The 12,273-nt window shown below is 42.9% G+C and overlaps 1 protein-coding gene across 2 annotated transcripts in view; it reads left to right on the top strand.

The window, feature by feature from the left end:
- ank3b (ankyrin 3b) overlaps positions 1-12,273 on the top strand; it is a 392,035-nt gene that overhangs the window by 281,878 nt on the left and 97,884 nt on the right. Inside the window, exons 25-26 of one of the 2 annotated variants that reach the window (XM_060841865.1) lie at positions 3,084-3,177; positions 6,203-6,265. In XM_060841865.1, coding sequence (XP_060697848.1) covers positions 3,084-3,177; positions 6,203-6,265 — 157 coding nt within the window. The remainder of the gene's footprint in view (positions 1-3,083; positions 3,178-6,202; positions 6,266-12,273) is intronic. The other variant, XM_060841864.1, reaches the window with a different exon arrangement.

Consider the following 12,273-nt stretch of genomic DNA (forward strand, 5'->3'; position numbering starts at 1 on the left):
GATCTGATTGAACAGCAGATCAGGCTCGATGGGCTGAATGGCCTACTCCTCCTAGTTCTTCAGAGCTTGTTAACTACATTGCACTTCCTAGCCTGTTGACTTGTTTTGATTGAACTGGAACGAAGTTGATTTGTGTCCTCAATGATGATTTCTGAAACTTTCTGCCTTTTTTTTGTTGTAAATCTCGCACCCTTTCTTGCACCCCTTTTAAGATTCCTAACCCATTGTGCATTTTCTTGAAGTCTGTTCTTATGAACCCCAGTAATCTTGGTAGTATTTTCACTTTGATTCTAACGCTTTGTGACTAGGTACTGCTGTATTCCTGATGAAGGGCTTTTGCCCGACACGTCGATCTTCCTGCTCCTCGGATGCTGCCTGAACTGCTGTGCTTTTCCAGCACCACTCTAATCTAGTCACTGCACTTTGGCCAATTTGGGCCATTGCTGAGGTTAGTCTGAGAATTTGTAGGAATCAGTTCTGTTCCGTCACCAGAAACATGCCGGCCTCTTCACTTTCTGCCCTGCTTTTTTCTGATGACGAGGATTAAAAATTAGAATTCTCCACGATTAATCCTCTGGTCTGTTAACCCTGATCCACAAAAACAGAGGAAAAATCCCTCCTCTTGAGTTTAGGAGTGTCTGCAGCAGCATGAAATAATTTATTGACTTCCTTTCTCTCTTCAATTCTCAGTCTCCAGAGTCCACACCCACTGCACCCAGACCAAAGCCCCACCTCACTCAGCACACAAGCTCATTAAAATGCACTGAAGTATCTTTTAAAAAAAATAAACTGACTATCCATTGGCTATTTTTGCAACCAAATGAGCTCCTTGTCATTTTATCAGATGAATTCACCTGATCTAAAGTCTTTGTCAAACTATTTCATGGTAAGTATTTTGTGACTGGCTATCTAGTCCAGATTTTGACAGAGGTTCTTCTGGGAAGTTGTGCTTTTGATGTTTTGGAATAACTTTTTGAATGGGAATTTTTGTGATTTGTAATAGACTCTGTCAACCAACACGACGAGTACTGCTGCTTTCTGCCTCCTGCTGACAAGGTGGCTAACCCTTTAAAAGCACTGGTGTGATGCTATTAACGCTGAACCCTATCTCTCGAGCCTGGTCAGGGGTTAAGTCTTGGCTGCTCCCCTCCCCTTCGCCTTTTGATTTGCTGTTGCTGTAGTCTGACGGCTGGTATGTTAGTTTTTAAGCCTGCCTTTGTATGTATCTTCCAGGGGCACCACGTTGGTTCAGAGGCACTTTTTGGACCCTGCTTTTTGTCTTCCCATTCTCATTTTAATTCTGAAAAGTTGGTCCTTTGTTTTAATTGCAATTGGCTTCGTTTGAAAAGTTGAGAGCTTTGCAGTGATAGGGCTGCCAGCAGGATACGTATTTGCAGAATTGGAATATTACATGCATTCATCAGCTGTGAATAATGTTCATGGGTATAGGGATACAAAAATGTTTTATTTTTTTAAAACCCCCACTTTGTCTTTTGCAGTGAAAGGCTATGTAGTAGGCATTGCTGCCCCCCTGGACTTTATGTATCCACAATGTTCCAAACCACTTACGATCTACTGTGTAACATAGTCCAATTTCTCTGCAGTTCACCAAAGTGAATAAATTCCACACAATGTGCAGAAAACAAAATATGAACTGTATAGCATTTGCATTGAACTATGTGTGTTTGTATACACACTAGACCAGGAATAGTCCGTTCTGATGTCGTTTGCGCTGCCAGTACCACTCCTGGCACCTGCCAAGGCAGTTTTTAGCCACAGGTCCCCAATCAGGTTATTTTCTTCAGGACAGTTCTTCTTTTTAAAACCCAAAATTCAAATGTTTTGTCACTCCTCACCAAAGGCGGCCACTGTTTTGAAACCATTTTTAACCTTTGAATTTTTTTTTTAAAGATGCAACTCCAGTTGCAAAATGTACAACATTTTGAGAAACCCTTCAATCCAAAATAGGGTGTTAGGCACATGGGGTGCATCTTGTGTTGGAAACGCTTTTTCAAGCCGACTTGTGTACAGGCTGTAAAATAGTGTTGAGTAAATCTGGTCGCCAGTCCTTTCAAAGTAAGTCATGGGGTCAGTCTAACTAAGGAACAACAGTTGTGTTTAGGTTAGCTGGAATTCTTGTGATAGAGTTTGGAATAGAATCCCGATAATGTGGAAGCAGGCCATTTTCTACTCATCTCTCAAACTTCTCCATCTCTCCATTATCTCACTCTCCTCCTTCACTATGTCACGGTCACTAATACTGTCTTATTGTGTCTTGGTGTCAATGCTTGGTAACAGTCTGGTGAATGACAGGGGTCACTTCACTGTGTATACTTATTGGTTGTTTCCCTGCAAAGTTAGTGTACAGGCAGATTTCGGTTGCTTATGCAGCTGGTTTGATTGAAGGTGGTGAGGAGACAGTTCTAAGAAAGTTGATCCTCGATTTTAAAATGACCTGAAAGCTTTTGCTGTTCATATTTTTCATTTGTCCTAATTCGCAAAAGAGCGCCGTCTTATACTCAAAATATCAAATGCTGCAAAAACATGGATTTGCTGGAAGGAAATGCAGGAGCCTATTGTTCAGGCAGCACATTGAGTGACACACAACTGACTCATTGGTCAGTCCATCCTTCTGCTGCTGTGAGGGTGCCGAAGGGATTATCTTTCTCCCCAGAAGGTCAGGTTTTAGCTGCAGCTGAGTTTGAGCCTTACTTGGTTCAGTACTGATGGCATGACAACTGCACAGTGTCAGAGCAAGGGATGGGTGGGAGGGGGGGAGAACAGGTTTTGCTCAGTCCCTTTTCATAATTTCAACCTTTTGTTTGAGCTCATCCGAACAAAGACTTTTTGTCATTTGATCTTTTTTAAATGATAGCTGGAAATAACAAGGAAAAAATATTTCTCTTTTTGTTGCATTTGGTTTGTTTGGTTTTTGGGTGCTGTTGGTGGGTTTCCTTTCATGACCTCCCCCCTCTGTCCATCCAGCTCCCCTGGAAGCTGCATGCATTAATGAGTTTCTTTTCCTTCCCTCTGCCTGCCTGATTATCATCTACCCCTTGACTGGTAACTTGTAAACACAACAGCCTTCGCTCCTTCAGTTCAGATAGGTCTTACACGCTGAACCGGAGTCCGTACACACGGGACAGCATCCTGATTGAAGAGATGACAAAGGAGGCGGTGAGTTCACATCTGAATGCCTGCTGTACTGTAGTTTAGAGTACCTGATGTTGGGTGTGTTTTCAATGTAATGTACAACACTGGAGTGAACAACTTTGTCTCTATCCCATCTAACGGCTCAGTATTGCCAGCTGAGGTTGTCACATTGTTACCATTAGTTCCCCATCCCCTGAGGAAAGACATTACCTCTCTAACATCCCATCAGCACCAATTTGCTTGCTGTCTACTTCACTTGACTGATTGCAAATGGAAAGTGCATCGAGTTAAATTAAAACCAGTTCCTGCTTCCACCTTTATTAAAAAAAAAGTTGTGTTATTTTGTTTAATGCCCGACCTGAGGTTAAACTTAAAATTTTCTCTATTGTTTTCGGAACGTAAATTGAATGACCATCAGTCTTTCTGAAACCACCAACCCGACAAATCCGAAGATAATATTCTTTAATGGAAGTCCCACCTTCCTCTACAGGTGTGTAATAACATCTTGGAGCAGCTTGGATTAAAATTATCAAGATTTGCAGCAAGCGCCCCCACCCACCCCCCACCTACTCTTTAACTATCATTAAATTTGCTAGATCAATATTTGAATGAAGTAAGAAAATGCTTACTGCTGTTTGGCGACCACAGTTTAACGTCTGCTCAATCTGTAACAGTCCATTTCTGCATCGTTCTAAAGATGTCTGAGATGTCAAAGCCCCATTGTCCACCAAACTTTTCAGCCACTGAACTCGTGCAGTGAAGGGAGATAATTCCCTGCTCAAATTAACAATAGCAATTTGAGAGGAAGGTGACAAAAAGTGCCCTTCCCTAAAGTGGCAGAATATTTTCCCACCGTCTTCCCTTTTACTTCTCGTGAGATTGCCTCAGTGTTCTTCGGTTCGGGCACGGTAACACTCGGTTTTAATCACACATTCAAACAATGAAGCAGAGCTGATGTTCCTAGGCACTCCGACCAACTTAGCCATCCACAACTGGGCTAAACAGACCTTACGTAATACCGGCTTGGTATTCCTGCGTTGCCAGTAACAGTAATCCCAGATTTAAGGTGCTCACTCCCACTTTTGAAAGCCCCTTCCCTTTCAATGTCTGTGTCATTCTGTTGCAGACCAGTGTTGAATGAAATTTTCAATCGTTCACTGTCAATACTCTCTCTAAATGATTTGTTCTTGACTGTGGGCAACACCAACTGGGCACGGGTTAATTGGCCATCCTCAATTACCTCGATTGGCACTAGATGCCAAGCATGTTCTGTAAGGAAGCATCACATGATTACCTCTTCCGAACAATGTTAGTAACCTCTTTGGGTTTTTGTGATGGTCTTTTCTTTTCCTCTCTTGCCACCCGCTGAGATTTACTGAATTCAATTTCAAACCACAATGGCACTGTGGGATTTGAACCCATGGCCTTAGGTTTGCCAGTCTAAGACCATTACAAAAACATCAGTTGTACCCATACTCCCTCACTTACCATCAGAAGTGGTCAAAAATCACACAACGCTAGGTTTATTTAAAAATACAAGCTGTCAGAGCCCTGTTCCCTCCTCAGGAGTGGGTGTTAGGAGGTCCGAAAGCTTGTGTTTTCAAATAGACCTGTTGGACTATAACCTGGTGTCGTGTGATCTTTGACCTTATTCAAACTAGTCCAACAGCGGCACCTCCAAATCATGACCATCAGAAACAGCATTTTTCTAAAGTGGACAGTCTTAAATTACTGAATATCTCATGACATCGAAGAGATTATTCTATTAGAATTGGTGTAAAAGTTGCATGCCGTTTTGGGATTAAATTTGAAAAACTAACAACTCTCCATTGTGAATTAAGATTGGAATAATGCCCCTAATATTTGAACGTTATTCAGTGCCACCCTTAACACTCAGGATCTCGTCGTCATTAACGTAATGTAAGAGTGCATCATCTCTTCGTACTCTCTTGATTTCCCGAAATGTTAGATGCTTGGTTGTTAGTAGAGGAATCAGTTGAACTAGGTGTACCCATGGTGTGATGAATTGGAAGAGCTAAACTTAGTAAAGAAGTACAAAGGTTTATACGCCAATGCAACACTTTTTTCTAATTCCCAGTGGCTCTTGTCCAGCTCAGAACATTTCAGCTGAAATATTTGGCAATGGGAGTAGTACCTCAAGGACCTTCTGTTACAAATTTCCGGCATTTGCTCATAATATGCCCTGGAATGTTATAAACTCCTACAAATTAGTCTAGCAGACCCTGCATGAAAAACAAAACGCTCGAGACAATCAGTGCCAAGAGTGATTAGTCACATTGGGTAGTTTTCATATCGGATCGAAACTCTCTCAATATTACTTCAAGCTGTTACAATGTGATCCATGGCATCTTCATAACTCAAGGAGTGTACACTTTATTTTCCAACAATTACTTGACGTGTTCGATCACTTCATTGCAAAGCCAGAGTAACACGAAGAAAGAAACAATTGTCGTGCTTTCCAAATTCCAATAATCTAATTCTTAGACATTCACAGCAGTAGCAATCACGTTAACACATTCATTGGTAAATGGGGTCTTCTGCTACAAGACCTTTAGACTCATTTAGCACTGATCATTTTGTTGTACAGATGCCAACTGTGGTATTTTTGCAGTCACGTAGTAATAAGGACATGTTGCCTTTCCCTTCCCTGACAAGGACCAGCACATCCCTGAGGGAAAAGTCCAAAATGTAATGCCAGGGAGGAAATTTTTTTAAAAAAAGATATATCGCTGAGGGAATTGCCTGTTCTGCATGCAGTAAAATTGCAAGCATGTTTCTAAAGACTGTTTTGCAGTTTTGAGGAAATCACCTCTCATGGTTTTAAACGTTAAAATTCCAATCTTGGGCAAGTGTGCAAACTCAGGCCAGGGGTTGGCAACAGTGGAGGCTGCATTTCCCTCAATCTTACACAAAGTTGCCAAGACTTCCCTTCCGTCTGCTGGCACAGCCCCCGTCCTTGCCAATTCCTGGGTTCCTGCAAGAGTCTTTCGAGGATTAACGGCATCTCTTGATCTTCCTTTTGGTTCAGCAGGGTTTCCAACCAGAACTTGCACCTTCCATGGGGGGACCAGTAGTGAGCAACTCACTGAAGGTAAGTAATTATCATCTACCAGCTTGCAGGGAGATTAAATTGAACTGTATGTTCCATTTGTACAATTAGCGTGTAAAGGAAGGTGTTAGGCCTAATGTTTAATTCGCTTATATGACTTTTCATTTTCTAGGTGATGAGTTAGAATCAAACAGTTATATAATGCAGAGGTGGCCATTCATGTCACACTTGTGTTTGCCATCTTTCAGTATGACCTGTGCCATTTAGCCCCAGTTCTGTGCCTCTTCCCTATATACGAATGAAATATGCTCTATATTTATTCACATTTCTTTTGAAAGCTATCAATGGTTCTGCTCCCATAACTATTCCTGTTCCTCATAGTCATACAGCACCGAAGCAGACTCTTCGATCAAACCAATCCACGCCAAACATAATCTGAAACTAAACTAGTCCCACCAGCCTGCTCCTGGCCCATATCCCCCCCACACCTTTCCAATTCATGTATTTGTCTAAGTGTCTTTCAAATGTTGTAATTGTACCTCCTCAGGAAGTTCATTCCACATGCCAACTATAAAAGAAATTTGCCCCTTGTGTCTTTTTTAAATCTCCCACCTTGGAATTGTGCCCCCTCGTCTTGAAATTCGCCCATCCTAGAGAAAAGACACCTACCATTAACCCTATCTATATCCCTCATGATTTTATAAACTATAAGGTCACCTCTCAACCTCCTGCACTTCAGTGAAAAAAGTCCCAGCCCACCCAGCTTTTCTTTATAACTCAAGCTGCCCATACCCGGCAACATCCTGGTAAATCTCTTCTGAACCCTCTATAGCTTAATAATCTCCTTCCTATAGAGGGAGACCAGAACTGGACACAATATTCCAGAAGAGGTCTCACCTTGGACATTGAATGAGTTAACAGCCCTCATGATGATGATCTTGAATTCATTTACTCACGTTCGGAAAGGATGTTTTTTTCCCATTTACTAAATGAGGACCTATCATAATCTGGAAGTCTAGTATCAGAGTGTAAGTGAACATTGAACACCAAATTTTGACCATCTAAAACTGATGTAAGGTGCTGAAAAAGACTTAGTTTTCTTTTTACATTCTGCAGCACATTAGTTACCAAATCCATGAATGGTTATTGTTGACAGTCACTTGGTGATTACCTGCTGTTATCATACCTGCATGACCACTCTTGCGAGTTTTGTACTTTCCCCTGTCTTTTTCAATTGAGTTCCTCCTCCACAAAATCCTTCCTCTGTTCCCAGGATTTGCATTAATCCATGAGGAATGGATGATCAGCATTGATTAGGAACTCATTATCTACAGACTTGCCTCAAGTCAAACAATTGACATTCTTTTAAACACATGTTTAATTTATCTTCAAGCTACAGACATACAGCTCTCCTATCATTGACAATGGCTGAAATAAAATTTGCATCATTTAAAAGTCTTGAGTAATTAAATTCCACAATAATTACACCTGTTGAGGGAAAGCTCCACTTATCAAAATTCTTATTTGAACTTCACCTTGTAGGGATTGTAACGCGGTTAGCCAGGTAGATGTCATAGAATATGAGTTCCCTGATTGGGACTGTTAATCTGGCTGACAGATATAACAGGAATGTCAGAGGTTCTGCTCACTCTGAGAGCTGGCTCTGAGGAAGTCAGACCAGTGTCATGGATTCTCCACGTGTAAGTAAAGAGAGACTTAGTGATACAGGCCTCTGTGGAGTTAATTCAGTGGCGACGAGTGCAAAGCATGTCCCTGACAAAATTCACTCGTAATGGTCATCCTTGAGTTGGGGTAAGCATTTCTGTCATCATGCTGTTATTTGGGAGGCTGACTCGTTCGATTCTGCTGCTGAAGACTGGGAAGTCTTCGTGGAAAGAATGCATTACATTCCTTGGGCAAATAACATCAGGGCAAATGAAAAGCAACAAGTAATTCTCCTGACAGCATGTGGACCTGCAGCGTTTTTGGCTATGAGGAGCCTAAGTTTCCCTGAGGTGCTAGACACTAAAACCTTACAAAATCGATGGATTTTGTTAAGGAATATTACGATCCCAAGTCTCCTCTAATTCTGAGCCGCTATTGTTTTTACTCAGCAATTTAAGAACTAGGGAAATCCACATTGGGATTTTTGACGAGGTTAAATGTCTGGAAGTGCATGTGACTCTGGTATAACCCTTAATGGGACAGTTTGGTATGTCGGATTAATGTTGTAACCATGCAAAAGCACCTAGTAGCTGACACCCAACTGGACTTCAGTCAGGCACCACAACTGGCTTTATGATTGGAAAATGCAGAAAGTAGAGCAAGTGATTTGCAGGGTATTCCAAAGGAAGAGGGCGCTCTCTATCTGAGCTTGGGGAAACCAGTGGGTGAAGGCAATTCAGCCCACAGCAAAACTCCAAAACAAAGCTACACCTTGGCCAAGCGGCGAAAATTGTCTTCAGGATCCGGCTGCCAAGCTGTTGTAGTTGCTGCCAGTATACAGACTCAAGACAGCAAAAGAGTCCCACTAACATGCCGCAACATGCCCTCCCATCACTTGGTCAGAGTATTGAGTATAGGAGTTGGGAGGTCATGTTGTGGCTGCACAGACATTGGTTAGGCCACTGTTGGAATATTGCGTGCAATTCTGGTCTCCTTCCTATTGGAAGGCTGTTGTGAAACTTGAAAGGGTTCAGAAAAGATTTACAAGGATGTTGCCAGGGTTGGAGGATTTGAGCTATAGGGAGAAGCTGAACAGGCTGGGGCTGTTTTCCCTGGAGTGTCGGAGGCAGAGGGGTGACCTTATGGAGGCTTATAAACGCATGAGGGGCATAGAGAGGGTAGGGGGAGTCCTAAACCAGAGGGTTTAGGTTTAGGGTGAGAGGGGAAAGATATAAAAGAAACGTAAGGGGCAACTTTTTCACACAGGGTGGTACGTGTATGGAATGAGGAAGTGGTGGAGGCTGGTACAATTGCAACATTTAAGAGGCATTTGGATGGGTATATGAATAGGAAGGGTTTGGAGAGATATGGGCCGGGTGCTGGCAGGTGGGACTAGATTGGGTTGGGATATCTGGTCAGCATGGACGGGTTGGACCGAAGGGTCTGTTTCCATGCTGTACATATCTATGACTCTCTATGACTCTTGACTCGAAGTTAAGATAACCCATAGACCATTAAGCAGGAGAGTGCACACTCTAGAGAGTACACCTACATCTAGTTTGGAGCAATTAAATTGCTCAGCAACATCCAAATCAGAACTAATCAAAGTAAACATCTGGTTAAATGTTCACAGATTATGGGCCATCATTTGCCAGCAGGGAATGTGAGTATTTTCTAAAGTTGAATGGCATTCAACATATGAGGACAGCTCCATACCATCTATCATGCAGTGTTCTGTCAGAAAGAGCAGTGCAAACTTTGAAGGTGTTTTTGAAGAAGCAGCTTACCACTTCACTAGATACCAAACTGTCCCAGTTCCTGCTTGATTATTGGACCACCCTCATGCAACCACAGGGATAGCTCCAGCAGAGTTGCTATTGGGGAGAAGACTCCACACCAGGTTAAATCTGATCTTCCTGGACATGGGGTGAGGGTGAAACGGCATCAGGAGCGCCAGTGCCAAACACAAGACTCCTGTAAGCGAGAGAGAGAGGGCAGATTACTTCTAGGGACTACAGCATGGAGAAGAGGCATGGTCAACATGAGGGTCAGCTCAAGTGCTGTATAAAGTTGAGGTAGGTGCGGCAGTTCAGAACAAGCTTATGGACCATGTGAAAGCTGCAAATGGTGCAGGAGGAAAATGTGCCTGGCTCCTCGGAACAGTCGGAAAGGCAGTCGGAATCTGTGGGTTCTCCCTCTCCGTCTAGTGTTGAAGACACCTCAGAATCTGACACGGACATAGCAGATGTCAACACCTTGACAACTTTACCGCCTGGAGAAGGGAATAAATTTCTTCTGAGATGCTTGAGGTACCTGAGTCTGGTCAGACCACTGTTGGAATATAATGAGCAGTTTTGGAGGGAGTCCAGAGGAGGTTGTCAAGAATGATCCCGGGGATGAAGGGTGTGTCATATGAGGAGTATTTGAGGACTCTAGGTCTGTACTCGATGGAGTTTAGAAGGATGGTGGGGGTGGGGGATCTGATTGAAACTTATAGAATACGACGGGGCCTGGATAGAGTGAACATGGAAAAGATGCTTCCACTAGTAGGCGAGATCAGGACCCAAAGGGCATGCCTTCGGAGTAAAGGGACGACCTTTTGGAACTGAGATGAAGAGGAATTTCTTCAACCGAAGTGGGATTAATCCGTGGAACTCATTGCTGCAGAAGTCCGTGATGGCCAAGCCACCGAGTGCCTTTAAAACTGAGGTAGATAGGTTCTAGATTAGTGAGGGATACAAAGGTTATGAGGAGAATGGGGATGAGAAACATACCAGCTATGATCAAATGGTGGAGCATACGTGATGGACCGAATGGCCTAATTTTGCTCATGTATATTATGTCAGTTGAATGGAGATGGGATGTCTGCAGCATGACATTCCATTCATAAACTATTTCCTATTTCTCAAACCTCCATCTGTGACCTCTACCTCATCTTCTGTTCATGACTTCCCCCAGTCTTCCAGGGCACCACCCCTCCTTGAGCTTCCAACCATGTGCTCCACCTCTACCCCCTTACCATTGTGGACCGTTGCTACCCAGTACCTCACTTGGCTGTCCGTCTGGCTGACTGAGAACCGGGGAGAAAAACAATTTACAAAGCAGTTGACAAGATCACCATCTCACTTCCCAGATTAGCTCTTCATTTACCCCTTGGGCTTGCTGGTGTACACTGCAGATTCTGAAGGGCAGATTAAGGGAGTCCATTTTATTTGCGTCCTTTCTTGGCATCAGAATGGCGACTCCACAACATATGGAGCTTGATTTGCACAGCTCCCATGGAAGTGAATGTGGGTTATATCGACTAATTCACACCTCTGTTATGACTTTGCCTGTGCTGGCAATAAACATCCATTAGCAATTCAACAGTAATCTCTGAGGTCGTTGCATCAAGTGAGCTAATGCTGCTCAATGATGACCAAGCAACTATTGGTCTCTGATTATGATTTTCTGCTCACCAATCAAATATATTCCCATCCAGTTTGATACATTATCAATTGTGCTGAGGATTTGGACTTTGTATATGGCTCAGTACTACCCAGAAACTTAAGTCAATAACATCTACTGTCTTCCCCCCCCACCCCAATCAATTGTTCATCCTGTTCTCAAAGAGATCCAACTCATTAACCAAGATGAGTGCCTGCTTCTAAAGCAGTGGTAACTGTTACCGGTTAGTTCATGCCCCTAAAAGGTTCCCTCCAATCGTTTCTCTCACACACTGTAAAAGTGCAAGGCTCAGTATCATTTACAACATCCAACACTTGCAACTTATTCACTTTATAACAAAGTAATGCTACCCCATCAACTATTTAACCTCAGGGACCCTTCCTGTACCTCCCAAGACTGTTGTTCACATTGGAATTCTTGTACATTACTGGCTCTTGAATATTGCAATTGCAGATGAATTTCAGTTGGCCATTTCCTTTTACAAAAATACCGAGTGGAGGTTTAATATTGCAGGTCTGAAAACAAAATATGTTGGAAATCACAGCGCATCAGGCAGCATTCATGTGTGAGCAAGCTAAAGTTTCAAGTCTGGATGAAGTAATCTTTAGCTTGCTCTCTCTTCATGAATGCTGCCTGACCCACTGTGATTTCCAGCACTTGTTGTTTTCAGTACAGTTCCAGCATCTGCAGTAATGTGCTCCTACACTATGTTTAATAGTGCAACTTCTTGTTACCATTTGTTCCCTCACACCGACACGTCCAATCACCTGACCACCTTGGAGTATTTCCTGAACAGGGCTTGTTCAAGTGGTCTTGGCGTGTTTGTGCTGAGACGTTAGCTGTGCTCATGTTCTTAGCTAAGAGGGTTGGAGCAATGGTCTGAAAATGGGTTAGAGGAGTCGCAAAGTAGAGTGACAGAGCAGGTTCAAGGGCCAGCA

Source organism: Hemiscyllium ocellatum, chromosome 22, assembly GCF_020745735.1.
Source record: "Hemiscyllium ocellatum isolate sHemOce1 chromosome 22, sHemOce1.pat.X.cur, whole genome shotgun sequence".
Lineage (NCBI taxonomy): Eukaryota > Metazoa > Chordata > Chondrichthyes > Orectolobiformes > Hemiscylliidae > Hemiscyllium > Hemiscyllium ocellatum.